General features: G+C 47.4%; 2 protein-coding genes across 11 annotated transcripts in view; both read left to right on the top strand.

Annotated features, from left to right (window-relative positions):
- The window catches only part of C2CD3 (C2 domain containing 3 centriole elongation regulator), a 39,985-nt gene extending 16,924 nt beyond the window's left edge, over nt 1-23,061 (top strand). For 2 of the 8 annotated variants that reach the window (XM_069026911.1, XM_069026871.1), the window contains 15 exons: nt 5-177; nt 1,419-1,539; nt 2,703-2,971; nt 3,355-3,444; nt 4,446-5,069; nt 5,859-6,167; nt 7,270-7,408; nt 8,047-8,111; nt 8,804-9,009; nt 10,445-10,545; nt 11,432-11,593; nt 12,543-12,751; nt 13,528-14,485; nt 15,120-15,219; nt 21,422-23,061. In XM_069026911.1, coding sequence (XP_068883012.1) covers nt 5-177; nt 1,419-1,539; nt 2,703-2,971; nt 3,355-3,444; nt 4,446-5,069; nt 5,859-6,167; nt 7,270-7,408; nt 8,047-8,111; nt 8,804-9,009; nt 10,445-10,545; nt 11,432-11,593; nt 12,543-12,751; nt 13,528-14,485; nt 15,120-15,219; nt 21,422-21,694 — 3,799 coding nt within the window. In that variant the 3' untranslated portion in view covers nt 21,695-23,061. Of the gene's footprint in view, nt 1-4; nt 178-1,418; nt 1,540-2,702; nt 2,972-3,354; nt 3,445-4,445; nt 5,070-5,858; nt 6,168-7,269; nt 7,409-8,046; nt 8,112-8,803; nt 9,010-10,444; nt 10,546-11,428; nt 11,594-12,542; nt 12,752-13,527; nt 14,486-15,119; nt 15,220-21,416 lie in introns of all 8 variants that reach the window. The other 6 variants (XM_069026863.1, XM_069026905.1, XM_069026881.1 and 3 more) reach the window with 5 other exon arrangements.
- A 508-nt stretch (nt 23,062-23,569) lies between these two features.
- Nucleotides 23,570-25,914, top strand: LOC138116946 (putative mitochondrial transporter UCP3). 3 transcript variants are annotated; one of them, XM_069026803.1, is made up of 6 exons: nt 23,570-23,616; nt 23,925-24,063; nt 24,184-24,394; nt 24,592-24,789; nt 24,970-25,333; nt 25,476-25,914. In XM_069026803.1, exons 2-6 carry the CDS (start codon nt 23,938-23,940, stop codon nt 25,579-25,581), a joined length of 1,005 nt encoding a protein of 334 aa, XP_068882904.1. In that variant the 5' UTR covers nt 23,570-23,616; nt 23,925-23,937; the 3' UTR covers nt 25,582-25,914. The 3 variants fall into 3 exon arrangements, with proteins under 3 accessions (XP_068882904.1, XP_068882912.1, XP_068882920.1); XM_069026819.1 differs by lacking the exon at nt 23,570-23,616 and having other exon boundaries at nt 23,905-24,063; nt 24,970-25,071; nt 25,153-25,333; XM_069026811.1 differs by lacking the exons at nt 23,570-23,616; nt 25,476-25,914 and having other exon boundaries at nt 23,627-24,063; nt 24,914-25,071; nt 25,153-25,241.
- The last annotated feature ends 529 nt before the right edge of the window (nt 25,915-26,443 follow it).

Genomic DNA, 26,443 nt, shown 5'->3' with positions numbered 1-26,443 from the left:
CCAGGTATTACTACCCAAATGTCAGAGACCAGCTGGTTGCCAAAGGGGCCTTGCCTTTGTCACGGCTCTGTGCCATGGTGACTATGCAGCATCGTGAAGAAATAGGGATACAGACTTTTAGTCTTCCCTTGGCTCCCCGGACTGATTCCTCAGAGGAATTTCATCTGAGATCTTCAGGTGAGGAATGCTTGTGGACTTTAACTTTGTGGGGTAAAACCAGGCTCAGTTGAGGAAACCTTGGAGCAGCACGTCAGTGTTTGATGGTGTGTTAGCAAAGGACGAAGGAAATGGCTTCAAGTTGTGCCAGGGAGGTTTAGGTTGGACATTATGGAAAATTTCTTCCCCCAAAGGGCTGTCCAGTCCTGGCGCAGGCTGCCCAGGGCAGTGGTGGAGTCCCCATCCCTGGCAGGATTTAACAGCTGTGTGGATGTGGCACTTGGGGACATGGGATAATGCTGGCCTTGGCAGTGCTGGAGGAATGGTTGGGCTCCATGATTTTATGCGTCTTTTCCAGCCAAACCAATTCTCTGATTCTGTATAAAATTCTGTCACATTCTGTAAAAATAAAGTGTATTTGCCTCCAGGGCAAATAAAAATATGTATTTGTGTTGGCAACTGAAACCAACCAGGACTGGTTTTCCTCCCAGCTTTCACTAACACCTTAATGAGTGAAAAAACAGTGATTAAAGATGGGGAACCCTCAAAAAGTTTTGAAAAGCCTCTCTGTGTGTTTAACTGCCTCGCTGCCAGTAAGTCCCAGCCTGTAGTTAAGCTTCCCGCGGAAGGTGGGGAAGGAGGATCTGAAGAAGGGCTGTTTACGGTACGTGATGCAAGCAGTGTCTCCCTCTTGTGGCTCTTTCAAATGACACAACCATCAGCTCTGGGAAGGCCACAAGGAACTGAGGCGGTCAAACAAGCTGGGACTGGACAGGGAGGTCCGTGTGCTTCAGTTGTTTTGTAATGGGTGAGCCATGTGCAACAGCAGAACGCAGTGCTGTTTGTTCCATCACCTCTTGGGAGATTCTCGCACTGCGGCGCTATAAAAAAGGTGCGTTGGAATGCCGGGGAAGGGATTTTGGAGCTCTGGCAGTGGGAGCGTGCAGGAGAGCAGGGCTGGCTCGGTTGGCTCCCTGCGTGTGCAGTGCTGCGGGTTGGCCACAGGAGGGAGACACTGAGGAAGGGCAGGGCGCAGTCCGCGGATTCTCCCTCTGCTCCTCATGGACCTGGCTGTAACTTGTGGCTGAAGTGCAGCCTCTTGCACAGTCAGTCTCAGTGGATTAATGGAGTTATTTTCTTAGAAAAACACTCATTAACAGAGTAAGTTTTGTATTAAGAGGTATAGCTAAATATTGATTATGTTGTATGTACCTGCATTAAGAGCTGACATTTGTTGCCTTCCTTTCTTTCATTTAATCCAGGTTTGCTCGATGTGAGTGTGAGGTACCAACGATCCATGAAAACAGCAGCAGGAATAACTGCTCAAGCTGTTTCACTTTCTGTACAAATACACAGGGCAGCTGGTTTGCAAGCAGCAGCCAGGTAAAGCCTAATTCAAAAAGGAGCACTTTTCACTTAAAACAGGCTTATCTGGAGGCAGCAGGCTGAGGCATGAGATCAGAACAAATTTTTCCTGGCCAATTTTCCATCTGCAGAGACCAAGATTCAAAGTGGGTTCTGCTCCAAAGTGAAAATAACTTTTATAGAGACCATCAGCAGTTACCCTGGTCCCTGAAGCTGCACTACAGGGTGGTAGCATTCATTCTGCAAAAGGATGAAGATTGGAAAGGCATGTTTTCCTACATTTCCACATTTTTGTACACCAAAGACTGATATAAAAATTGGCTGATATAAAATGGTACCTACTTGGGCATTGGATTCTGGTGTTGCTGATGCTGTTTAAAAGCCAGCTGAGGTTGTTTTCTTGCATTTCACTGTGAAAACCTCAGTAAATTAACTAGGAAGTGAAACATGTCCCTTTCCACCATAAGGCTTCTGCTCCAAGTGTGTGGTATCAGCTGGACATAGTTTCAGAATATGTGATTTTCAAGAGTTAGGAAAGGGCTAGAATAGAGGCAGTCAATTCCACAAGAGAAGGATGGCTCCTGTCATTCCAGAGACATGGTCTGACCCTTTCTCAGTGTTGCTGTGAGCCCCTGATCCATCTTAATTCAAGTAGATCCTGAAAAATGAGGATCACGTTGTGTGGTGCTTGGAGAAGTCAAGGGAGTTGAATGACCTCAGACTCCTCATCCTTCAGGTGTATGACCTGAGTAATACCTGGGTCTGGTTTACTTGTAAATTACTCTGCTAATTTCATGTCCTTTTGCTGGTCAGTTCTGGTCTGTAAAAATAATTTGGCTTGGCCTTTGGCTCCTTTCTGGAGCAGGTTCTCTGGGAAGTTATTCTACAGTACAGTATATTCTTAGAGGTGCTGAGTACTTTCTCAACCACAGATGAGAAACACAGCCACCAGTGATGGACCTCGTGAGTTCCTCTCACCATTTCATATCTGTTCCTAGTATGTTCAGATGGGGAAAAAAAGGTGAAAATGCTATGCAGCCAGAACCCATATACATTTTGACTTGGAACAGTCACTGTTAGTCCTATCTTTTCACCTTTGTTTTAAGCATGTTGATTCCATGATCCCTCATACATTATATGCATTCTCTTCCTTCTTTTCTTTTTTCCCATGTGAAATGCAGAGCTGTGGCACAGAAGAACCCCTCTGTCCAGTACTATGCAGGGGTGGGAGTGAACGCTTACGTGTGTGTGCTCCTGTCCTTCCTGCCCCAGGCACAGACACGCAGCACACGAGCTGTGCCCTGCACTTTCTGCCCAGAGTTTGAGCATCACGTGGAGTTTCTTTGTAATCTCATAATTCAGAAAAGCAGTGGAGAAGCCTCTTCTCTGGGGGAGCTCTTGCAGTCTGCCAGTATTTTTTTCTCTATCTACCATCAGAGCATCAAGTCGGGTAAGGACAACAGGTGTGATTGCAAGGACTGGATACTGGTGCAGAAGTCCCCTTAATTTTAGTATAGAAAAAAAGAAATCAGAATAATGGAATTGTTTGGGCTGGGACTTGCAAAAACCCCCCTGCAATGAGCAGGGCCATCTTCCAGCAGGTCAGGTTGCTCAGAGCCCTATGCAGCCTGAATTTGGCTGTTCCCAGGGAACTCTGCAGTTGCTAATAGATGTAATTACCTAAACTGTCTTCAGCAGAGACTGTTCCCCTTGTGCAAAGAGTTTTTGAGACTCCCAGTGAACAAGATCACCTCTTACCAGCTGTTCTCCAGTCAATCACTTCTAAGTCTTGTGTTCTGGTTCAGTGTGTTTACAAAATTATTTCTTTTCCAGCCCCTGGCAAATTGGCTGATAGAACATCTAGAGATTATCTTCTTGGGACAGTCACAGTTCCAACCAGAGACCTGCTGACAAGAAGATCAGGTAATACAGCAGCACTGTGATGCTGACATTCTGTGCAAATAATTCCTTAAAACTATTTTCATTCCTGTTTTGGGGGGTTGTTTTGTGGGTTTTTTGGGTTTTTTTAGACCAAAGCTCTTTCAGATGTTCCCCAAGTGTTCAGTAAAGATCCTGTATTAGGAAAGTCACATAAAGGTTGTTGTTTGAAAATCTGTTTTCAGGGTTTAGGTTGTCTAGTGGCTAAATGAATATTCTGAAGCTACTATGAAGAAATTTAACTCCATGCCAGCTAAAACCAGCACCTAAAATCCTTAGGATTTCATTCAGTGCTGCTTATTTTCTAGATAGAAAGTCCAAAAAGGATGTCAAGTCCATGAGTTGTAGTATTTAGTGCAGGACCAGTGGCTGCTTTTCAGATGTCAAAGAAGGAAACAAAAGTCTTAGATAATTAGAAAGTAGTAGGATTAACTCTTTTTTTTTTTTTTTTTTTTAACTACATGTGAAATATCTCAGTGCTTCTTTTGGGTCCCTTCAGCTTCAGAATGTTCTGTGAAATTCCTGTGAAAAAATTACTAGCATAAGTGTCCACTAATGATCTCCTCTATCTAGCATTAGTTCAGGATTATTATGCCTTGTAATAATGATGTTTTTATTATTGCCTTGGTTATTTCTCCTTTAATTTCAGTAAGGTTCTTGTTTTCTCCAGCTCAAAATTTTGGGGTTGTTTTTAATGGGAAGAGGGTAGGAAAGAAATGAGAATATAATTGGATATACAAGGAATGTAGTTTCATTGTAAAATGGGTGTTGCTAATGAAGTGAAAATCTTTTGGGACCAGAACTCCTGAGGTTTTTAGAAGGCCGGTAACTTGCTGCCTTTTCAGATTAGAAATTATTTAATGAATTCCAAATGAGAAATAAACACTTGGAGTTCTGGTTCTTGACTGATGACCAGAGAGGTGACCATTCTTCACTGACATTTTTCAAAAGCTGGGATAAGTCTAATGTGATCTGTCCTCCCAAAGGTATTTCGGGCTGGTACCCAGTGACCCTCTCCGAAGATCCGCTGCCTCCGCAGTGCACAAATGCCATGCAGGCCATTGTGGGAGGGCTGGAACTCTCAGTGGCCTTTGCCCATCAGGGTGACAGGGAGCGTGTTCTGGAGGCTGCCAAGCTCTTGGGGTGGAGCAGCGAGGAGATCCATGAAGACAGCGAGGACGAGAGCGGCGACTGGGAGCAGAATGCCGGTCCAGTGACTGTGACCATCTCCACCCCCAGGGTGTGGCTGCCACTCCACTGCGTGCTGCTCGAAGGGCAGACACACCTGCAGAAAAGCACTTCCTGCTACCTCAGGTACAAACTGTACAACCAGGAGGCCACGAGGACGTGGCTGAAGCGGCCAAAAGTGAGTGACGACGCAGAGAATGTTACAGTGAACTTCAGGAAACCCAACAAGGTGACTCTCAGAAGGAGCCAGGGACTGCTGTGGTTCTTCAGAGAGGAGAAATTAGAAATCCAGGTGTGGTGGGCATATGGCAAGGAAAATGAGATGGAAAGACCACTTGATACCGATCGTCTTATTGGATCTGCCTATGTTGACCTGGCAGCATTAGCAGCAGAGAGGTCAAGAAGAACACTGAGTGTTAGTGGTGAGTTCCTGAAACACAGGGTCACATTTCATTCCTCTTTATTGGCAATTGAATGTGATTCCTTCTCTAGTCACTTTAAACAAAATGTTTGCGGCTTTGTTTTGTCCTGCTCAGAATTACAGCATCCCAGGATGGTTGGGGTTGTAATGGATCTCTGGAGATCACCCAGTCCCACCCCCTGCCCAGGCAGGGTCACCTGGAACAGGTGACACAGGAACGCATCCACAGGGCTTTGGGATGTCCCTGGAGAGGGAGACTCCATGCCCTTCCTGGGCAGCAGTTCCAGAGCTCTGCCCCCCTCATGGGAAGAAGTTCTTCCTCACATTGAGGTGGAACTTGTGTTTTAGTTCATGGCTTCTGTCATCTACATGGTACTCATCAGCCACCAGATTTGTGGACTGGTTGGCTCTTCTTTTAGATACACTCAGGGAAGGGACAAAGAACAAGAGTTAAAGCAATTTTTTATGTAGGGTGTATGTTGTATTCTCCATATATGTCTATAAAATTATGCAGAGTCACTGTTCCCAGGGCTCTCAGGAAGTTGATGTGTTTTAATCTGAGCTACCGGGGGAAAATGAAGGTGTACCCAGTTTGGGGGATTGGTTGTGGTTTTTAATGTTTCCAAGCTTGTGCTTCTGAGTGATGACTCAGGCAGAAATTACACTGAAAATCAAAATTCATTCTACTGGTCTCACATGAGATCTCTACAGTAATGAGCTACCAGTTGTTTTCCAAGCTCCTGCTTTTCCTTTGGCTCATTTAGCTGGTTGGTTATGAATTCTCCTGCAGGTGTCTATCCATTGTTCAGATGCAACGCTGCAGACCTGGCAGGAGCTGCTGTGCGTGTTCACGTCAGCCTTGCTTCCACTCCTGCTGCTCTGCCCAGACTCCCCTGTGCCGAGGAATGTAGCAACAGTGAAGATGAAGGCACAGATGAAACCCCTGCTCTGAGCCACCAGGTCTCTGACAAACAGCAAGTGGATATTCTAAGTTCAGAGATCACCAATGGCAAACCACAGGAAGAAGATGTGATGTTTCTGGAAAACACAGTTGCTGTCAGTATCCTTGTGGAAAGAGCAATGCATCTAAGTTTAAAAGGTAATATCACCACCCCCCTTTCTTTTATTTCTCTCTTGTCTTTCTTTGTTCTTTCTTTGTTTTCTGTTTCTTTGTTTTCCTCTGGGATCTGTTCTACTCCAGCAAAGTGAATGGCAGGGATGGGTTTTGAACTTGGCTTCATGGGGTTGCAACCCCAATCACTGTGTAAGTATAGGGAAAGCAGGAGGTTGAACTATTCAGCCTGTCTTCATGCATAAAATCCGAAACATAAATAACATAATGTTACCTGTTAGAGATGACAGCTGAATTCTGAAATTAAGCATTATCTGAAGAGCTAAGCCCCAAGCTAAGCATTGACTGAATAACTAAACCCCAAGACGCTCCCATCTCAAAGACTCCTGCAAATTAGCATTTTTTGTGCATAATAAATTTGTAAAGCTGGCTCACTGTGCTCAGCTTTTGTTCCCCTGATAACACAGCTAAGAGTCAAATACAAGCTGTGATTTAAGGGTATGTAGTTCTAAAAGATTCTGAGCCCTGCAAATGGATTTTCATAATGATTCTAGAATCTTCTGGAATTCATAGTTTTTGGAAAACTGATGCGACTTTGTTTGCTATTGCAAAGTTTTTGATTATATAAAGGAGGTTTCTTTTGAGTATTGCAGAAATATTGAAGTATTTCTGTCTTCAACTTCTTATTTTAGGGGATTTTTAGAGGTAACTAATTGAGAGGCAGCTGATCCACTGAAACAAATACAACCTGATTTCAAGAAGAAATTTCATTCTTCATGGTTGCCAAACAGGTGACCCAGCATGGAGGGTAGCTCAAGCACTGGAATAGGGTCCTCAGGACATGGGTTTTATTCCTAGCTTTGCTTCTGACTTCTTAGATGATCTTGGGCAAATGGTTTTTCTGTTTCTCCCTTGAGTATTCCAGTTTCTGCTCTGTAAAAGGTTCGTGTAATATTTGCTTCCATTGTAAATATAACATGCTATCAGCTCCACCAGTGAAAATGAGTATTTTCTGAATGGTGGATTTCTTTGCTAATTTTGTCATTTTAATTGCTGAACTGCTTTTAGATTGTTGTTGTTGTTGTTATTATTAATTTAAAAATCTGTATTTAATTCTGTACCATTTCAGGAAGTCCCTTGACAGAACGTGAAGTAACAGCTCCCAGTAGCTGTGTGTCATTTGCTGTTGCTGGTGCAGATGCTCCAGTAACCACTCCAGTGATAGAAAATACAGACTCACCAGTCTGGGACTTCCAGCAACAGGCAAGGTGAGAGATGGGGATTCACACAGACACTCCCTGGATCTGACAGCCAGGCCAGGTGTGAAAAGGACATATAGTTTGGGGTTTTTAGCTCAGAGCTCGATATCTGAGATTAAATTAAAACAGATGAATTGACTGTTTCAAGGAACCTCAGCAGATCAAGTCATACATGGCAGTATTCAGGAATTAACCTATGTGTTCCAATCTTGTGTCTTTTCTATTGTTTCTAAGATCTGAATCACTTCAAACAACTTAAAAACTGTTCTGCATTTAACACTTCGATTTTCCATTTGGTTTTTTTTATTTCCAGGAATGAACTTCAGACATTACAGCTGTCAACCATAACCCCAGGGCTTTGCTGTCACTGTGTTACTGAGTCATGAAATAAACTGTATTGCTGTTCCTTCATGGTTTCCTTGTCCTATCTTTTAAATGTACAGCAAGAGTGAGGAGAGGGAAATACTTCTTGAATAAGCAAAAGCCCAAACGATGTAATGATATGTTATGCTTTGAGGCTCAGTAATTTTGGGGTTTGTTTTGTTCCTGCCCCCATCGGTCCAGAAAGAAACTGATTTGTCTGGGTAGATAAATTTTACTGCTTTTTCCTGCTTCACATAAAATATTATGATTTTTGTTCTTAACAGATTATCCAAAGAGCTTCTCCTGGATCCACAGCAAACCTTGGTCTTTAAAGTGTGGCATAAAGCAGGTAAAGTTTGTAGTGCAGTATTAAGAGGAGTGTGTTTCCTGCCTCCCCTTCCTTAGCTGTCTTGTCTTTCATGCAAGGAAAATAAATTCTGTTAAGTAAATTGGAGAGTAGAATTGTAATGACATTTTTTGCCTTGTGCTAGAAGAATACTAGAGATAAATACCTATTGATTTCCTGGCCCTTGGCATCCTCCTTTTCCCCATTAATCATCTTACAAGGTTTGGTTCATCTGTATTCTCTCTGGTTTTATTTTGATGGTGCTTTAGAGGTTGGATTTTCCTGCTGAAGGAAATTCTTAACTGCTTCCTTCATATGCTATTTGTTGTTGCTGGAGCTGCTTGAAGTGTGGCCAGGCAGTTGTAACAAAATACTTTTCTTTCTTTCTTTTTACATATTGAAGTTCAGCTGTCTGATTTTTCCTTCAAAAATAACCTTCCTATGTATCCAGAGTACTATGTGTACATACACAGTGATTCTCCTGCCAGTCCCTCTCCCTGCCCTGGGCTTTCACTGCTTCTGCAGGGACATTTTTAGCTGAATGTAACTGAGGTAATCCAAATAATATCCCTCTATTGGACAGGATTGTTCTGGACCTCGGGTCAACTTCCAAGACATATTTCAAGGGCTGTGTTTTAGCATTCCTGAAAATTATTCATGTCCATGTATATGTGCTTCGTATCCTTCTTCCCCAGAGTCGGAGCGAGTGATAGGATTTGCATCTGTGGACCTGTCTCCTCTCCTTTCTGGCTTCCAGCTCGTGTGCGGGTGGTACAACATCACAGACTTCAGCGGGCAGTGCCGAGGGCAGATCAAAGTGGCCATTTCCCCTCTCCAAGCCATAAGTCATCTCAGAGAAGAAAGGCAGGCCAGGGTCCGAAGCCAGCCAGAAGGTTCTCCCGTACGTGCTTCCATTTCCTCCCCTCTCACACTTAATTGCATTGCTAATTATAGGAGAAAGTTTCACAAAGGATGTCTGGACTTCAGGCGCTCTCTTGCAAGCTGTTTATTGCATAGGCGAAGTTACAGCAGCTCAGGGAGTGGGTATCCAGAGCCAGCCCTACAGCTGCCAGCTCCAGCTGTAGGCATCCCTGAAGCCACTTGCTGTTCAAGTTACAAAGCATTGTATACTTTTCTTTGCAGAGTATCTTAACACATAACAACCAATAAGCACCATACACAACACCTTTACATTTGCCTATAGCCTATCATAACTGCTACCATCACCATATTATAGTCATTATTATCCAATCACAAGAGTAAGTAAGTTACAATTTAAGCTTACAGTGGAAAATTCTCAGACCTTCTTCTTGCTACATCAACATTTCTTGTTTGCCTGCCATATCTTTCTTTTTGGTAAAGACATGTTTTCTATTTACTTACGCTCTTCTTGCGACTTATTTACTTGGTGAAAAACATGTCTTTGTAATCACATCCCTTTGTCCTGCTCCTAAAAATCTCCTTCCAACTCATCTCCAACCTTTGCCTTCTCAGTTACTCAGCGATCACTGTTTCAGCAAAACATCTTTTATTCTGTATCAAAACTTGCTTTCATTTCTACCTCATCCCCAGCTTCTACATTCACAGACCTTTCTGCCAAGCCCACATACCTTAACAAACTTTCATCCTCCCAACAGCTAATAATCAACACTCCGGGTTCCTGAGCAAATTCACCACAAACTCACAGCACTGTCATGGACCAATCATAAATGTACCAAAACCACTTCATTCCTTAGGAATTCTGCTCCAGGTTTCTGTGATAGCTGCAGGCCAATGCTTGTTACAACACTCCAAGCAAATCATGAGCATCCCCACTGGCTTCACTCTGTTGTTGCTTCATGAGCATTTGGGAATTTTTTTTAGGAGGACACTGTGTGGATTGGGATGTCTGGGAGCATGGCATTGTTCTGTTTGCAGCTCTGGGTGACTGCTGATGCTCAAAAACATACAAAAAACATACAGCAGATTCGGCTTTTCGTTGGTTAGGTAAAAATCTAATTTGTCAGGAATCAGTTTTTCTGGGATATTTACCATTTCTTCTGGGTTTTTCTTTATTCTCTAGACTTCCCAGATGTGCTGGGGTGTGTTACACACATGTAATGGAGCCCTTACCCTCTTTTCCAGCAATTTACTCTCTGATAGTATGGAGGGAATTAACAAAAGTGTCCGAAATGAAAGTGTTGTGAAATGGTACTTTGGCTCAGTGCTGAGAAATAATTTGAAAATTTAAAGCTATTTAGAAAGCCTGAGGTTTTGTTAGCTCAGCAGGATAAGACTTAATTTCTCTTATTTTCTTGCTGTGAAAGACTCATGTACAGCGTTCCTTTTCATCCTAGGTGAAGGTCAGCTTTCCAGCATATCCTAGCAATTCTACAAACTTGTCCAAGCAGATGTTGAATTCCTTGTCAAAGGAAGTCAGCGTTCCCACTCGAGAGCTGTAAGTCCACAGGCTGACAACATTTTTTATTATTTTCAGGTCTCAGAAATACCTCTCTAAAGCCAGTTGACTTTACTGGAAAAATGGCACACCCTGTCAAAGTGTGTCCACTGTGTTTGGGCTTAAAAATTAGTGGACATTCCCTTTCCCAGTGAGAGGGAGGTGCAGGAGGTAGCAATCCTGGGACAGGTTCCTGTTGACACAACCCAGATGTTCTTTTCCTTGTCATTGGTATTTCCTGATGTGTTTCATTTGCACCCTTGTAAATTAGGATTCAAATGATGCCGTTGTTCAGACTGGCAGGTACTTGCTCCAGGCCCTCATAAGAATAAGGATAGTGTCTGTATTTGGTTTTATTTTTAGTAAGTGTAAATTAGAATAGAGCATCCCTGATGCATCCCCTTTATTTTGCCTTAACTTCTGTCCACGACCAGTGAATGACAGCTGGTGAAATGCTGTAGTATTGCCTATTCCAGGAGTAAGACTGTCAGATATCCTGCAGTAACTCCTGCTTTCTGTTCTTTAAAATGAGTGAGAGAGTGTTTTAGTTCATGGTTTATTTATTTAGCCTGCAGAGATGATCCTTTTCCCATACATGTCTTTGAAGTTTAGAGGGACTGTGACTCACCACTATGGGATCTAAACAACTGGCTTGGGAGCTGCCAGCAGGCATGGAGAACTCCCTACCAGCCACACCATTAACTTGAGTTTGGTATAAATCTGAAACAGTAAATGACATTCCTGTGGACGTTTGAAAGAGCTAGCTTCATCCGTCGGTGGCTCTTTAGTGGATATCAAGACATTGGGTATTCTTGGTTGACAGACTTTCCACAGTTAGAGGTTCCAGCCTGGTTTTTGATATTAAACACAGGCCTGTTTTTAGCAGGATTAGCCCCCCTGGCACGCACGCGCCTCGACACGAAGAGCACATGCGGAACGTGCGCAGATTCCACGAATCCCTGCAGCAGGCGGAAGGGAACACGCGCCAGGCAGCCAGGCTGGACTCGGCATCGCTGTCCTCACGTGCTGCTCTCCTCACTGCTCTCAGGTAAAGCAGGGCTCTGGCCAGCAGGGCAATGCCAGGCCTTAGGTTAGCAGGGAAAAGCTTGGAAGTGACGGATCCAGTTCTAAGGAAATGAAGGTGAAACAGTGCAATAACTGATGAAGAGATTCCGGTGTCATTTACAGTGGGATGAGGCAAGGCTGGAAAATCAGGGACTGGGTGGGAAGCTCCACGACAGGACTGAGGTGCTGTAGCAGTGTGGTGGGCTGTTGAAGGGGAACAGCAGCAGCAGCGTTTCCCAGTCTGGAGAGAATGCTTGGGTTTATCCATCCTGGTACTGCTGTCACACAACAGGTGCTACGAACCCAATAGTCCCTTCACTTGACTTCCACAGGTACAAGAACAAGCCTGTAAGCATTTTTGGGTTGCACGGGGCAGTATATCCTTTCCCAACAGGGTATTTTTCTTCTTGCTAGAAGCACTGTTCTCTTGACTAGATTCTAGGTTTAAATGAGGTATAAATTTAGAAGAATAGTACTTAGTATCTGTAGGAATATAGAGATGAAAGAGACTTCCTGAAGTATTTGATCCCTTCCCCTGCTACCACAAGCTATGTATCTTAAAATCCCTAGAACTTAAACACATAGAAATCCTCAGATTTTTATTAAGCTCAGCCATAAGTCAAGTAATATCCTTGGCTTTATGACATTTGTTGGAAGGTCATCTCAAATCCAACTCCTTTGATTAAGTAAGTTTAAAACTAGCTCTTTTTTGCTTCCAGACGAAGTTTCATAGCCAAGTCAGGATTTGTTCTGGAGTGTTATCCTCTTGCTTAGAGCAACCTCAACACTTGCCTACTGATCTGTTTTTCAATAAGAACCTTTAATCCTTCATTTGCACATCTACATGTTGTTGACTAAAGTGATCCAACTTAAACCCAACTGCCACAGGCTTATTTTCCCCCTCTTACCAAATTTCTTACCACTGCTTGCAGAAAAAACTTGAGCGAGCTGGATGAGGTTCAAAGATACTTCAGTCAGAAGCTGACCAGGTCTTTTCCTGACTTCAGCACATCCAAACTAAGCCATGAGGAGTGGGAGACTGACCATCAGGGCTCAGTGAGCAGAGAAGTGGATCCCAAAGGCTACCATCTTTTGGAAAAATCTAGTCAGTTGGTGTCCCAGGTCAGCAGCCTAATCAATGGTAAGTTGTTGCTGTGAGTAGCAAAATGACAAGAAAATCAAATCCCTGCTGATGCTTTTAAAATAACTTACCAGAGTAGAGAATAAGCTGGAGCCCAGAGCTACAGTTGCTGCCAGTGGGAAAGTTACTCCATGCTTTTTCTGCCCATGGCTTCCTACAGGGAAGCAGCATTTCCAAGAGATGGAGTTGAAGGGTACATCCCCTATTATGCCAGAATTTACCATTCTTGTATCACCACCTTGATCTTCTCTGTTTTTTCCCCTCTTTATTCTCCAAGGTTTTGTTCTTTTTATTTCCTTTCTCATCCTTTGTAATTTTTTTTTACTGTTTTTTTACATGCCTTCCTCTACAATCTGTTTCAGACTCCTCCTTTTCCAAATGTCCCCCACCATTCCCTTGGAGCAGGACTTGCCTCAAAATAGTTTGCCATTTTACCTAATACTGGTGAACTCAATTCCCAGAAGATGCAAGCAATGAATAGAATCTGCTCACTGGGAAACAAAAATAAGTGATTGTGGCCTTTTTAAGAATTTGCACAATTTCCCATTAAGTTCATCCTTAATGCTTCTGGTTTTTCCTTAGCATTTCTGTTGTTCTGGTCTTGTCAGTGGGAAACAGAGCAGAGTGTGCTCACATCAACAGTGTTGGCAAAGCTGTGCATGTTTAGCTCCTAACCATCCTTACCTCTAGGACTTTCTGCCAAAAACCCAAATAAATTCAATATAAGCTGAACTGTTGCTCCATGCATTTACTGATGCTTTTTATTTGTTAACCAGACTTGCAGACTGTAACTAAAAATAGCAAAGAAGCTTCTAATGTACATCAGGACAGCAGCAGAGAGCTGGGTGCTATGGTTGTACCCAGCTGGAAGGAGGAAGGAGCCAGACCGGAAGGTCCTCAAGGCCGGCTGGAGTCGGACTCGCCCGGCGTTTCGAGGGACACACAGCAGCCGTGCAGTTCTGGGAGAGCTGTGTTTGAGAGACACATGTTGCATGAACTTCTAGGCCCCATTGTCCCTGAAGATGAGCATCCAGTGGGTTATATGCAACACAGTGAAGAAGAATACGAAGAAGATGTTATAGAACCACGAACTCTTAATGAAATAACGACTGTAACAGACAGGACGAGCCCCTGGTCCAGTGTGATCTCTGAAACAGGGCAGGGGGATGAGCAGCATCCTCTGGACCCCAGGCCTGAAGACCAGCACTCCACAGATGCAGGTTGTTTCCAGAGAGGGAACAGCAGCACCTTGTCCAGCATCCTGCATGGGGACAGCCAGAGCGTGCTCAGCACCCTGAGCCTGCCCGTGAGCCCCCATGCAGGTGGGAACAGTCCCTGGGGAGCAGCAGGAGACTTCCACACCTTCAACAGCAGCACGGGAACAGCAGAGAAGGATCCACTTCAGCCCACTGGACAGAGCCTCTGCCACAGAGCACTGAACACTGAACCTGCAAAGAAAAGTGTGGAGTTCCATGCAGGCTCCAAGGAAATGCAGCCATTCCCAGGAGACATAGGTTTGACCAATCAAAAAACTACTGAGAGGGAGGAGGAGGAAAATGCTGAGGTTGTAAATGGAGATCATCAAGGCAAGGAAGGAAGTGGTTCTGATGGTAGCTGTGTTCAGAGTGTATCAGTCCAAGCTGGCTCGGAAAGAAATAGCGAGAGCTTCCCTGATGACAGCGGTGAAGATCCAATGGAAGTGTCGGAAAACTCCATCAAACCAAAAATCACTTCGTATCCTTTACTCTTTTCTTAAACACTCCCTGTATTTGATGACTCTCCCTGCTTAGTTAGAATCTCCCTGGCCTTAGGAAAGAGAAATTTGCTATGTGAAGCTCTTCCCTGGGAAATGAATCCAGAAGTGGTGATCTGGGAAGGTCCATTACACTGTTTCACACAATGTAGTGATGACTTTCTTGCCACTTGTAGCCAATAAATTTTGTGATTTGTGAGAGTTGCTTCATTTTGGGTTGTTCCGACATTCCTTCTTGCATTTTCTCTCCATGTTATTTTTCCCCATGTGTTAGAGCTCTTGTGTTTCCCCTGTATTAAAAAGAAACATGCTTTATTTTGCTTTTAAAATACTTCCCAATGCTTCTTCCTCAAATTCCAAATCTCAGATTTAAGTGTTGGAATTTTTTGCAGGATGAAGTCCTCTACAAATTTGTGAGGTATTGTTTTAAAGCAAGTCAGTGTCCCATGCTCTGCGAGCCCAGGTGAGAGAACCAAGTGTTCAGAACAATGGAATATAGATTAAAACAAATGAGATTCACTATTTCAGACCTGTTAACAGCTGAAGCTTTTTCCACATCTGGACCTCTGTGCAACTGCACACTGCCAAAAGTTGTTCCTTAACAGTTCTGCTCAGATCTGATCCTGTTGTTCCAAACTTCTTCCTTCCACCCCAGGAGATGGAAGCCTCCATGAGACTGCTCAGCACTTCTTCTCATCCTTCCACATCTCCAAAAGTAAGTATGGGATGTCCTTTCCTTGATTGTCCAACTTAATCCATTCCTTAAAGCAGGAAAAAAACTTCTCCCTTCCTTTGCTTGCCAGCGCTCAACTTAGAGGTGATGGCTCCCAAATTGTGTCAGGGGGAATCTTCCTGATACCTCTTCTGTCCATGAGGGTGGTTTTTAACATCCATGGCTGTGTTGTCTGTGAGCCTTATGCCTTTATATCAACCAATTGTTCAGTATGCTCGGGAAATATTCTTTGTGCTTTAATGTGAGGTGATATGCCTAATTCTGGGGAGTTCTAACTTGCAATTATGGGTTCAATTTATCTCTTTTAGATCAGGATGAAATGAGGGAGATACCTGGAGAGGTATCTTGTAACAGTTCTGAGACCCAGGGAGTGGCAGAGTAACTGGAGTGATTGTTCCTCCTGCACCAAAGCTGGGGATTGCTGAGGTTTTGCTTTTTTATGTGCATAAAGATGTATTTACTGTGAGAGGTTTGTGGCTCGGTTGCTTCAAGGTCTTCGTCTTTACCTTATTTTCAGTTCATAAAGAGGGGTTATACAAAAGAGAGAGAGTGACTTTTTGCATAGGCAGATAGTGATGGGTAAGGGGGAACAGTTTTAAACTAGAAGAGAGGAGGGTTAAATTGGATATTGGGAAGAAATTGTTCCCTGGGAGGATGGGGAGGCCCTGGCACAGGGTGCCCAGAGCAACTGTGGCTGCTCCATCCCTGGAAATGTTCCAGGCCGAGTTGGATGGGGCTTGGAGCACCCTGGCCTAGTGGAAGGTGTCCCTGCCTGTGTCAGGGGTTGGAATGAGATAAGCTTTAAGGTCACTTCCCACCCCAACCATTCTGGGATTCCATGATCCTTTTCCAGCCCCAGCTTTGCTGTGGATGTTGATGTGGATCTGGGTGCTGCAGCAGCTGCGCTATTTGTTTACCACTCCCAGGTAGGATGATGCCTTGGTTCCTCTCCATATGAGCTATGACACAAACACTTTAAGGAACATTTATGTCACTGGAAACAGCTTGTCTGATGAATCAAAACAGACTCAGACTGGTTCTAATAGCTCTGAAGTAATGGAAAGCTGTGGTTTAATACTAATACCAGCTTTACTTGAATCCCCTCTCTGCAGCACTGAGCTGAGTGGCTGGAAATACAGCCCTGAAAATTATTACTAATTAGGTAAAATGTTAGCAAGGTGCTATTTGGATATTTTGATCTTAAAGCAGCTTAATTCCAGGATTAGCTGGCACTAATCCTTTGCTGCAGGACTTGTAAGGTGTGCTGAGACAGGATTCAGTTGTGCCTTGTGCATCAAACCCCCTCTGTGAAGAACCAGTTTTTCACTGCTTCCAATACACAGAGTTCAGAAAAATGCTTCCTCATAGTTTTGGTTTTAACTGGCCTTTGGAACATCAGTTTCTAAAGCTGGGCTTGGTTTGGTTCTGCACAACACCAAGCATGACAGCAAGGCTGAAATCTGAGCTGTCCTCTGGACATCACCAGAGCCCTCACTCACTTGGCAGCTGGCAAACATCTCTCGTGGCCTTCCTGGCGCTCCTGCCCGCTCTCCCTGGCTTGTCTGACTCCCTGTTTTACCCATCTTCTTCCTGGAATGATGAAGCAGTGGTGAGGTGTGGAGCTGGGCAGCATTTGAGACAAAAAGGTTGTCTCAGCTCCTGCTGTGAGGACATGGGGCCCTGAGGAGGTGCTGCAACAGTTCAGGATCAGCATGGATGCTGTGACCAACTTCCAGGGATCAGAGTTTTGTAGAGCCTCACAAAGCCTCTTTGTTTTTTACTTTTCTCTATTACATCGAACTGAGGCTTCCCATTCTTGAGGTCCTTCCCAGCTCTTGTCTTCCACACTGCTCACCTGCTCTGAGTGGGGGCTAGAGGATAGGTTTGAAAAATCAGAGCATTGATAAACTTTTCCTTAAAATCACAGAATCCCAGAATGGTTTGGGTGGTAAAGAACCTCCTCTTGTTCTACCCCCTGCCATGGGCAGGGACACCTTCCACTATCCCAGGTTGCTCCAAGCCCTGTCCAGCCTGGCCTTGGGCACTGCCAGGGATCCAGGGGAAGCCACAGCTGCTCTGGGCACCCTGTGCCAGGACCTGCCCACCCTCCCAGGGAACAATTCCTTCCCAATATCCCATCTGTCCCTGCCCTCTGGCAGTGGGAAGCCATTCCCCCTTGTCCTGGCACTCCAGGCCATTGGCTAAAGTTCCTCTCCAAATACCATGGTATTTTTTCCCCCTCGCCTCTAGGAATATTCCGAAAGGATAAGAAACTTACATGGAAACCAGCTTTACTTGGAATAATTCATATTTGTGTATACATAGATTGACTGTCAGTGTGAATTAGAAATAACACAGCCTTGGGCAGATTCACAATAGCAAGCTTTATATGTTCCAAAATTGCCAATGGCAGCAACAGCCAAAGCATCCTTTCTTGGTTGTGTTGTTTCTTCTTGATCTGCTGGATGTTCCTGATTTCCTGCCTGGAAAGCAGGAGTAGGTGCAAGGCCACTGCCAGGGTAGGTTGTAGCCTGTTAACACAGATCTGTTTGCCCTCCATCCCTGTGCACAAACAAAACTGCTGGGCAAACTTGCTGAGCCACAGTGCTGAATCATTCTCTGCCCCCCAGACTGGAATTCTTTGACCTTGGAAGAGGCCATGCCCCCCACCATGACCTATAACATGCTCATGAATCTGCTTTAGTCCAGCCCCTGGCACACAGGCACTGGATAATCCTTGGCTGGTTTCAGTGTCCCTGCCATTCCTATAAAAAGAAAAGTGAAGCGTAGTCCTCAAGTCCCCTTTCCTCTTAGATCTTCCCCATGGAACATGTGTGCTTCCTGGCTGAGCACCAGACACTTGGAGTCTGAGAGACAGAGACAGAGAAGCCTGGGATGGGCACTGACCTGAACCTGTTCTTGGGGTGAGGAATGGTGTAAATGACATTTCGGATGTGTGCTCTGGAAACTATGCAGGAGGATAAAACTGACAGTCAGAAACTGCCTGTGAGATGGTTTAAAGGAAGGTTTGGTGTCCAAAAAAGAGCAGTGGAGTTGGGGAAGGGGCTGGAGCCCCAGGAGCCAGCTGAGGGAGCTGGGAAAGGGGCTCAGCCTGGAGGAAGGGAGGCTCTGGGGGGACCTTGTGGCTCTGCACAACTCCCTGACAGGAGGGGGCAGCCGGGGGGGTGTGGCATTTAAGTAAAACCTTATAAAATCAAGGCCTTGTTGCCTTTGTAAAATTATGGCTCAGGCCTGTTACTTCAGCTAGAGGACTGTGAGAAAAGTCTGTGATTAATTAGTTTTTACCTGTGAGAATGTAGTATCAACAGAAACATACAAGTTAAACAATAGAAGGGGAAAAACAGCAACATACCCACACCTGTTATTTTTCTGAGTTGCTTGAATGCTTATGCTACAGGTAGCCAGTGGTAGCATATTGAAGTTAGTAATGGCCAAGGAGTCTATTGCAGTAGTTTAGCAGCCAATGAGTGTGTAACACGAATGATGACATACAAAAGGTGTATAAAAGAGGCTGCTTTGTTTGAGAAACAGCCTTTTGCCCTTTGTCCAAGGCACTGTCCGTGTGTGTCGTGACCGCCCCAACAGTGACAGGGGGCGGTCGGGCTCTGCTCCCAGGGAACAAGGGACAAGACAAAGCAGCCTCAAGCTGTGTCAGGGGAGGTTCAGGTTGGATATTACGGAAAATTTCTTCCCCCAGAGGGCTGGCCAGCACTGGCACAGCTGCCCAGGGCAGTGGTGGAGTCCCCATCCCCAGAGGGACTTAAAGCTGTGTGGATGTGGCACCTGGGGACATGGGATAATGGTGGCCTTGGCAATGCTGAGGGAGCAGTGGGGCTCCATGATCCTACAGGTCTTCTCCAACCTCAATAATTCCATGATTCTATGGTTCTGGTCACATGTCTGAGCTGGGAGTGTTAACAGTGCTTTTAAGCCTCGCTCATTTTGATTCACACCTGTTCATGTGAAATAGCAGCAGGAACTGCTGTTAAACCTTTCCACAGCTGGAAGTTCATTTTTAGGAAGGTCATTAGGATAGATGCACACATCTTAACAGCATTTCATCCTGCACATTGGGCAATGGTAGGAAAATGGGAGGAGGTGTATTTTAGCTGCTCATCTCTGAAACAACATGCCAGTGGTGTGTTTTCCAAGCACACCAGTTTGCTGACTTTGGGAGCAAACAGACTGCTCTCCTTCGCCTCAGTGATGTCAAACAGCACCAGGCACCTGCTCTTGTGTTGTGGCTTCAGAGTACAGGGCACTTTAGGAGTATTAGATGTTAGGAAGGAATTCTTGGCTGTGAGAGTGATGAGACCCTGGCACAGGTTGCCCAGAGAAGTGTCCAAGGCCAGGTTGGATGGGGCTTGGAGCAAGGTGGGATAGTGGAAGGTGCCCCTGCCCATGGCAGGGGGTGGCATTGGATGAGCTCTAAGGTCCTTTCCCACCCAAACCATTCTGGGATTCTATTCCTTACATTGAAAATAGGAGGTGCTGGCTCTCCATCTCTGGCTGTGCAGGACACGTGGCACATGTGAAAGGGGAGCTGTGGAAGGCAGGAAATGCAGCTTCATGCACCTTTGAAATAGGGTAATTGGCAGATTGGGGGGAATTTCCTAGAGAGATGCTTTCAGATGCTGTGCTGAACTCAAGGATCAGCACAGAGCCTGGTCAGTGCTCCTCTCCAGCCATTCCTGACCTTTCAGATGTTCCTTGGACAGATGGGCAGAAAACAGCATGGGAGGAATGAGCTACTGTCCTGGTCTCTGGACAGCCCTGTCCATGGGAGGTGCTTTGCCCAGCAAGCAGCTCTCTCTGCTGCTTTTTAAGCTTCTGCTGTGGCCAGGTCTGCATTTAATCTCTCTTGGCTCCTTACATTTTGCTGTAGGAAATTCATCCTGGAGAATTGTTAAGAAGAGCAAAGCAAAGATTCTCCTAATTGTCCATGTCTGTTAGTTCAGTGTGATAAAAACAGGAAGTGTTTTAAAGTATTTTACCTGCAGGCTGTCATCTGAGCCTGTAATGCACAGGTTACCAAACACAAGGACTCGTTTATTCCTAAAAAAGCCATTTCCCTCTCCAGAGGGTACATATCAAAGTGCACCAAAACAGGATCCTGGTGCTGTTTCTCTTGCGAGAAAGCTGATCCCCTCAGGAGACCTTTCCCAAGGCTAAGAGAAGCAGCCCAGTCATGTAGATGAAAGGCCAGATTGGCGGATCAGTTTCCCAGAAGACCTTCCTGGCCCCACAGCTTCCTCCTCTAAAGGCTCCCAGAGCAGGATTGCTTTTCTCAGTGCTTCATGGGCACAGCCCAGCTCTGCACTAATTGGGGAGAAACGTGTGTTTCTTTGTACGCTGAAATTGCTCATCTTGTAGTGCTGCTGGAACATCTGGGACAAATCCAGGCTGCGGGGAGGCTGCAGGCAAAGCACAGAGGCAGTAACACTGCTTAAACCAGGGCTTTTCCTCTCATGGGCTGCTGCTTTGGGGTCCCTGCAGGCAGCTGAGCCTGGCCCACCCTATTTATCATGGAATCACAGATGATTTCGGCTGGGATGGACCTTAAAGCTCATCCAGTGCCAGCCCTGCCATGGGCAGAGACGCCTTCCACTATCCCAGATTGCTCTAAACCTCATCCAGCCTGGTCCTAAACACTTCCAGGGATCCAGGGGCAACCACAGCTTCTCTGGGCACCCTGTGCCAGGGCCTCTCCACCCTCGCAGGGAACAATTCCTTCCCCTTATCCAATCTAAATCTCTCCTCTTTTAGTTTAAACCGAGTAGCTACCTTGTCCTTTCAGCAGGCTTAAGATTTGCTGTGACAGAGCATTTCCTTTCCACTCTGAGGAGATTTGGTCTTCAAGGTTCTGCAAATTATGAAGTAAAATAATAATTGAAAGCCAAAATGCAGTCAGGTCCCAGTGACTACACCACTGTCATTCCTTGGTCTTCATACAGGGAGACTTTGGCTGAGGATGGATGCTCACAAGTTCAGAGGTCACACACTGGAGCCCTGTTCCAGGATTCAGATTGTGCTCTTTCCCATTGGGGTGGTTTTTTCTGTGTCTCCAACTTGTCACCCTCTGCACAACCCTGTGGTTTGCCACGACCTGAAACCGAGCACAGGACAGAGCTCTCACAGCTGGTCTCTTCTCTCCCCAGAGCAGGAGTGGAGCAGTGCCCAGAGGAATCCCCTACCGAAGACCAACTCGTCCCCGGCCCATCCCCGACCTCTCGGAAGAGGAAGCCAAAAGAATTGCCAGGATCTTCTCTGCTCAGCTCTCCAAGAAGGAATAGCGTTGGCAAGGGACCGTCCACGGCAGAGCTTCCTAAGCCATGGCCAGATGCATTGGCAAAGGCTGAGCCCTCCAGTGAGGGGGAGGTGGAGGCCACAGCTTTCAGGCTCTGTTTTTAGTTTGCCTAATTGGTTAGTTAATTGAAGTCCCCTATTTAGAAGGGCTTAAAACCTGTGGTCACCCACGGGGAGCTGCGTCTTACAGGGGCAGGCCCCACGGCGATGCACCCCTGTGGGTAATCCATGACCTGTTACCTGCTCTCCAGGTAATCCAGTTTTAGAATTTATTCCTGTGAAATGGCCCTTTCAAAAACAGTTGGTGGGCAGCACAATTCTCTGTTTCCACAGGTGCCCAAAGGGCTTGTGTGAACACAGGCCAAGGGCACTGTAAAATCTGGCGGGTGTACAAAAGAGGGTGACTAGAAAGATGAGACTTTTATATTTATATTTAAATTATTTTTGTACACCTTTCAGAGAACAGACTTTGATGCCAACAGAACTCAGTTATTTTTGTACTGCTCTCTCCAGTTTGTTTCAATAAAAATCCCCTGGTTTCTTGTCAGCCTGTGCAAAGTGTCCCGATGCTGGGGCAGGAACCTTCCCTCAACAGGGAGCAGGCGTCTCTCCCACGTGAGCTTGTAAGTCAGAGAAATGCTGCTGGAAGCTGGGGTGGCCAGGAGCACGTGGAAAGATCACTGCTTTGCCAAGGAATTGAGTATCACCGTGCAGCACAGCCCACGTGTGACGGGTCACTTCCAATCTGAGCTGCTTTTCAAACCATGCATGGAATTCAGGATTTAAGCAGCCAAAGGATCGGCATCCCTTTTTTCTGCCACTTGTGCAGTGTTGTTTTTCCCAGGAGACACCCTGAATGCATAATTCACTGCTGGCACAGTTTGCCCTGTGCTTGTGGCCCCTTTCCCTGCCCTTGCTGGGTCAGGATGGGAGGTGAAGGTACCCAGTGTCCCCTGGAAGGACAGGAGTGACGTGCAGGCTGCTTTCTCCTGCTGGTGTCCCCAAAAAGACTCAGGCGGGATGCCAGCTGGACTGGGATTACTGTCACAGAGGAGGTCACAGCCATTGGCCCCTGAGCTGTATCATGGGCATGAGGTAAACAGGTAAACAGCATCTTCCTTTCAGGTTTAGGTCAGCAGTGGAGCCGGGCAGGAAAACAAGGCAGGAGCCATCTGGAGAGGGGCATCAGTGCCAGGCAGCTTTTGTCTGGAACCTGAGGGATGGAGGGACAGTGGCTTCAGGGTGTCAGGACCACTCCAAGTCCCCCTTGTGCAAGGCAGGCTCAGGTGCAAGTGCAGAGGCTCACAGCACATCCTGAGGGCCCTTGCTGTGTGTGGTGCTAATGAGCATCAAGAGTTAAACACACAGAGTTGTTTTAAAATGGAGGAAAAGGGGCATTTCTTCACTCCACCTTGGCCTCCAGCCTCTTGTCCTGAGCCCAGTAGCCCAGTCCCTCCTGGCCGCCTGAGACCCAGCGCCCTGCCACGCTCCCAAGGGCAACATGGGTTTGATGGTGGATTTCACTCCAAGGTGCTCACCCGGCCCCTGCTCCACGTGAGCTTAGGGAACACGTTCCACCATGCAGAGGCAATCCTGCCGGGAGCACGGCAGCTGTCTGGGATGGAGTGTGGCCCATGGTCTGTATCAGGCAAAGGGCTCCAACCTGCCCTGTACAAAGATCTCAGTGCTGCACTGCCTCCAAACCACTTGCTGTAAAGCCTTGGGGCAAGGGTTTTCTGCATCTCGTCCTTCCTGGAGTAGTTTTAGGGTAAAAACCACCCCAGTCCAATGCAGGGGGTCTGGGCAGGACCCTTCTCCCCATGCCTGAGCCCTGTGAGGGGAGCAGAGGGCTGAAACAGCCACCTCATCACGGGTGCCAGGTGACCCAGTCCCATCAACTCAAATGCCACTAGGGCAACACTGTTTTCCTGTCACCCGATCCTTGGCTGCTGGAATGTCCTTCTGGGTGCTATATAAGGGTGGGGCCAGCTCGGCTCTCAGGGCACTGCCTGTGCAAGGCAGGAGCTGGAACACTGTGCTGAGGTCCCTATGGTGAGGCCACGGAGGGACATTGCTCTGGGCAGCTCACTCTGGGGAGATAATCTCACCCAGCAACCCCCGTTATGGGTGGGATAGGGAAGGGCAGGCACTGGTGAATCCCATGCTGAGCAAGCCCCGTGCCTCAGTTTCCCCGGGATAGAAGTGAGGAGACAGGGCAGGATATGGTTTTTGAGGTTGACCAAAGCCATCGAGAGCCACCATGGCACATCATCACCTCCGTCGCCGAACAGGACACCCACATGAAGCCCCATCCTGATGCGCTCTCCCGGCTCCTCCACAAACCCCTCCTCTCCTTCCAGCCCCTCTGCCACCATGGTGGGTCTGAAGCCCCCCGAGGTGCCCCCGCCAGCCGCCGTGAAGTTCGTCAGCGCGGGGATGGCCGGATGCATCGCTGACCTGTTCACCTTTCCCCTGGATACCGCCAAAGTGCGGCTGCAGGTATGATCCCCCGGGCCCCCAAAACCCTGTGGGCAAAGGGAGCCCATGCCAGCTCTACCACAGAGCTGGCGGCGCTTGGGGAGGAACAGAAGGTGGGGTGACACAGTTGGCACCCCACAGATCCAGGGTGAGGTGAGGATCCCCCGGACCATCAGCTCTGTGGAATACCGGGGTGTTTTGGGGACACTGAGCACCATGGTGAGGACAGAGGGAGCCCGCAGCCTCTACAGTGGGCTGGTGGCTGGGCTGCAGCGCCAGATGAGCTTCGCCTCCATCCGCATCGGGCTGTATGACTCTGTGAAGCAGCTCTACACCCCCAAGGGCACTGAGAGTGAGTGTGCAGGCAGTCCGGACATCCCTGCACACCCCCTTCCTGATGCACAGCCCTCTCCCAGAGAGAAGCTTACCCTGGGGGGCACAACTCCCCAAGATGACCCTCTGTGAGGCACCACGGGCCACTCAGCCTGGGGTCCCCGCAGGGCCGGTGGTCCCTGCAGGGCCAGGAGTCCCAATACCTGCCCTCTCCAGACACAGGCATGGTCGTGAGACTCCTGGCTGGCTGCACCACGGGAGCTGTGGCCGTGACCTGTGCCCAGCCCACCGACGTGGTCAAGGTCCGGTTCCAGGCCAGTGGGGCGCTGTCAGACAGTGCCCGCCGGTACAGTGGCACCATGGATGCCTATCGCACCATCGCCAGGGAGGAGGGGTTCCGCGGGCTCTGGAGAGGTAGGAGCGGACAGGGATGGGCATGGGAAAGGGATGGGGTGGGAATAGAAATGGAAACGGGGACAAGGAAGGGAAGAGGTGCACGGACATGAAGGAGGACAGCAGGGTTTGGGCACCTGCCCAGGGTGCTCCAGGAGGGGCTGTGACCAGCATTCCCAGTGCCACCACCCTCCTGCCCAGGGACGCTGCCCAACATCGCCCGCAATGCCATCATCAACTGTGGGGAGCTCGTCACCTACGACCTCCTCAAGGACGCGCTGCTGCGGGCACAGCTCATGACAGGTGAGGACGGCATGGGGGCACATGGCCAGGTGCCATCCCTGTGCCCGCAACATCCAAGCCCCGGCTCTTCCCCACCTTTAGACAACGTCCCATGCCACTTTGTGGCCGCCTTTGGCGCTGGGTTCTGCGCCACAGTGGTGGCATCACCGGTGGACGTGGTGAAGACACGGTACATGAATGCCAGCCCCGGGCAGTACCGCAACGCCCTGAGCTGCCTCCTGGCCCTGCTCATGCAGGATGGCCCCGCCGGCCTCTACAAGGGGTGAGTTGAGCACCTGCAAACTCGCTGCGATGACCGCACGGATCCGTGGCATTGAACCCCAGACATTCCAACCCACGTGCGGGGCTTTGGGGATGGGCATGTCCCCGGCAGGTCCCCTTCAGCCCTGCTTTTCCCGGCACAGCTTCGTCCCGTCCTTCCTGCGGCTGGGCTCCTGGAACGTGGTGATGTTTGTGTCATACGAGCAGCTGCAGCGCGCCATGGTGCTGGCGCGGCCGGCCCTGGCGTGAGCCCTGCGGCGCCTCTCGCCGGCCCAGCGAGGCTCAGCATCAATTATATTAATTGCTGAAGCGCTGGGGGGCAGTGAAGCCGCACGCTCGGGGAGGGACACGAGAGACGGAAGGAGAAAGGATGCTGTTTGAGGAGAAACATGGGAGAACGGAGGTTTTCAGAGAAGAATTTTAAGGGACAAAGGAATAAACGTTTCTTGGCTTTCCAGCCAGGAAGAGCAGCGCTTCCCAAGAGCGGTGGTATGGGCAGGTGGGACCAAGCTGAGGGCTAGAGAATCCCTGTTATTCCTTACTGGCGCTTCTAATAAATCGCCCCTATGGGGTCTGATCACAGCGTGGCTCAGGGTTTCTTTACCTTTATGGGGGGTTTAAGGTCATTGTCCCAGCTCCACACGTGACACCAGTCAGGCTCACATTCTCTACCACTTTTGGTGCACTGAACATTTTCCCATTAATCCCTAATTATTCAGGTCTGTCGCAATCACCAACAGCATCTCCAACCTTTTGCCCTGCCAAGGCGGCAGCAGATCCCTGACCCTCGCCAATCACATTAAAGTTTCAAATGGTCCCTTTTTAGGACAGTGAAAATGTACATCCTAAGCAGGAGAGGACACAGAATTCTCTTTCCCTGTCTATCAAGCATAAGACACCTGGGAATTGCTTTCTTCCCATGGGTAACTGGCGGGAACAAGATTTCCTCTGTCATCACTCCATCTGTAGTATCGTCATTTGTCACAGATACTCAGTTCTGTTTCAAGGACTCCCATCAGAAATCTGCTTACTGTTATCAGAAGCAAATCCCCAAGGCGGTTTTCACTCCCTGGAAACAGCAGCAATGACCTAGCACAGCTGCTGCCACAGG

Source organism: Aphelocoma coerulescens, chromosome 1, assembly GCF_041296385.1.
Source record: "Aphelocoma coerulescens isolate FSJ_1873_10779 chromosome 1, UR_Acoe_1.0, whole genome shotgun sequence".
Classification (NCBI taxonomy): Eukaryota; Metazoa; Chordata; class Aves; order Passeriformes; family Corvidae; genus Aphelocoma; species Aphelocoma coerulescens.
The sequence above is the reverse complement of the archived record's forward strand: the minus strand, read 5'-3'. Positions and strand labels throughout refer to the sequence as shown.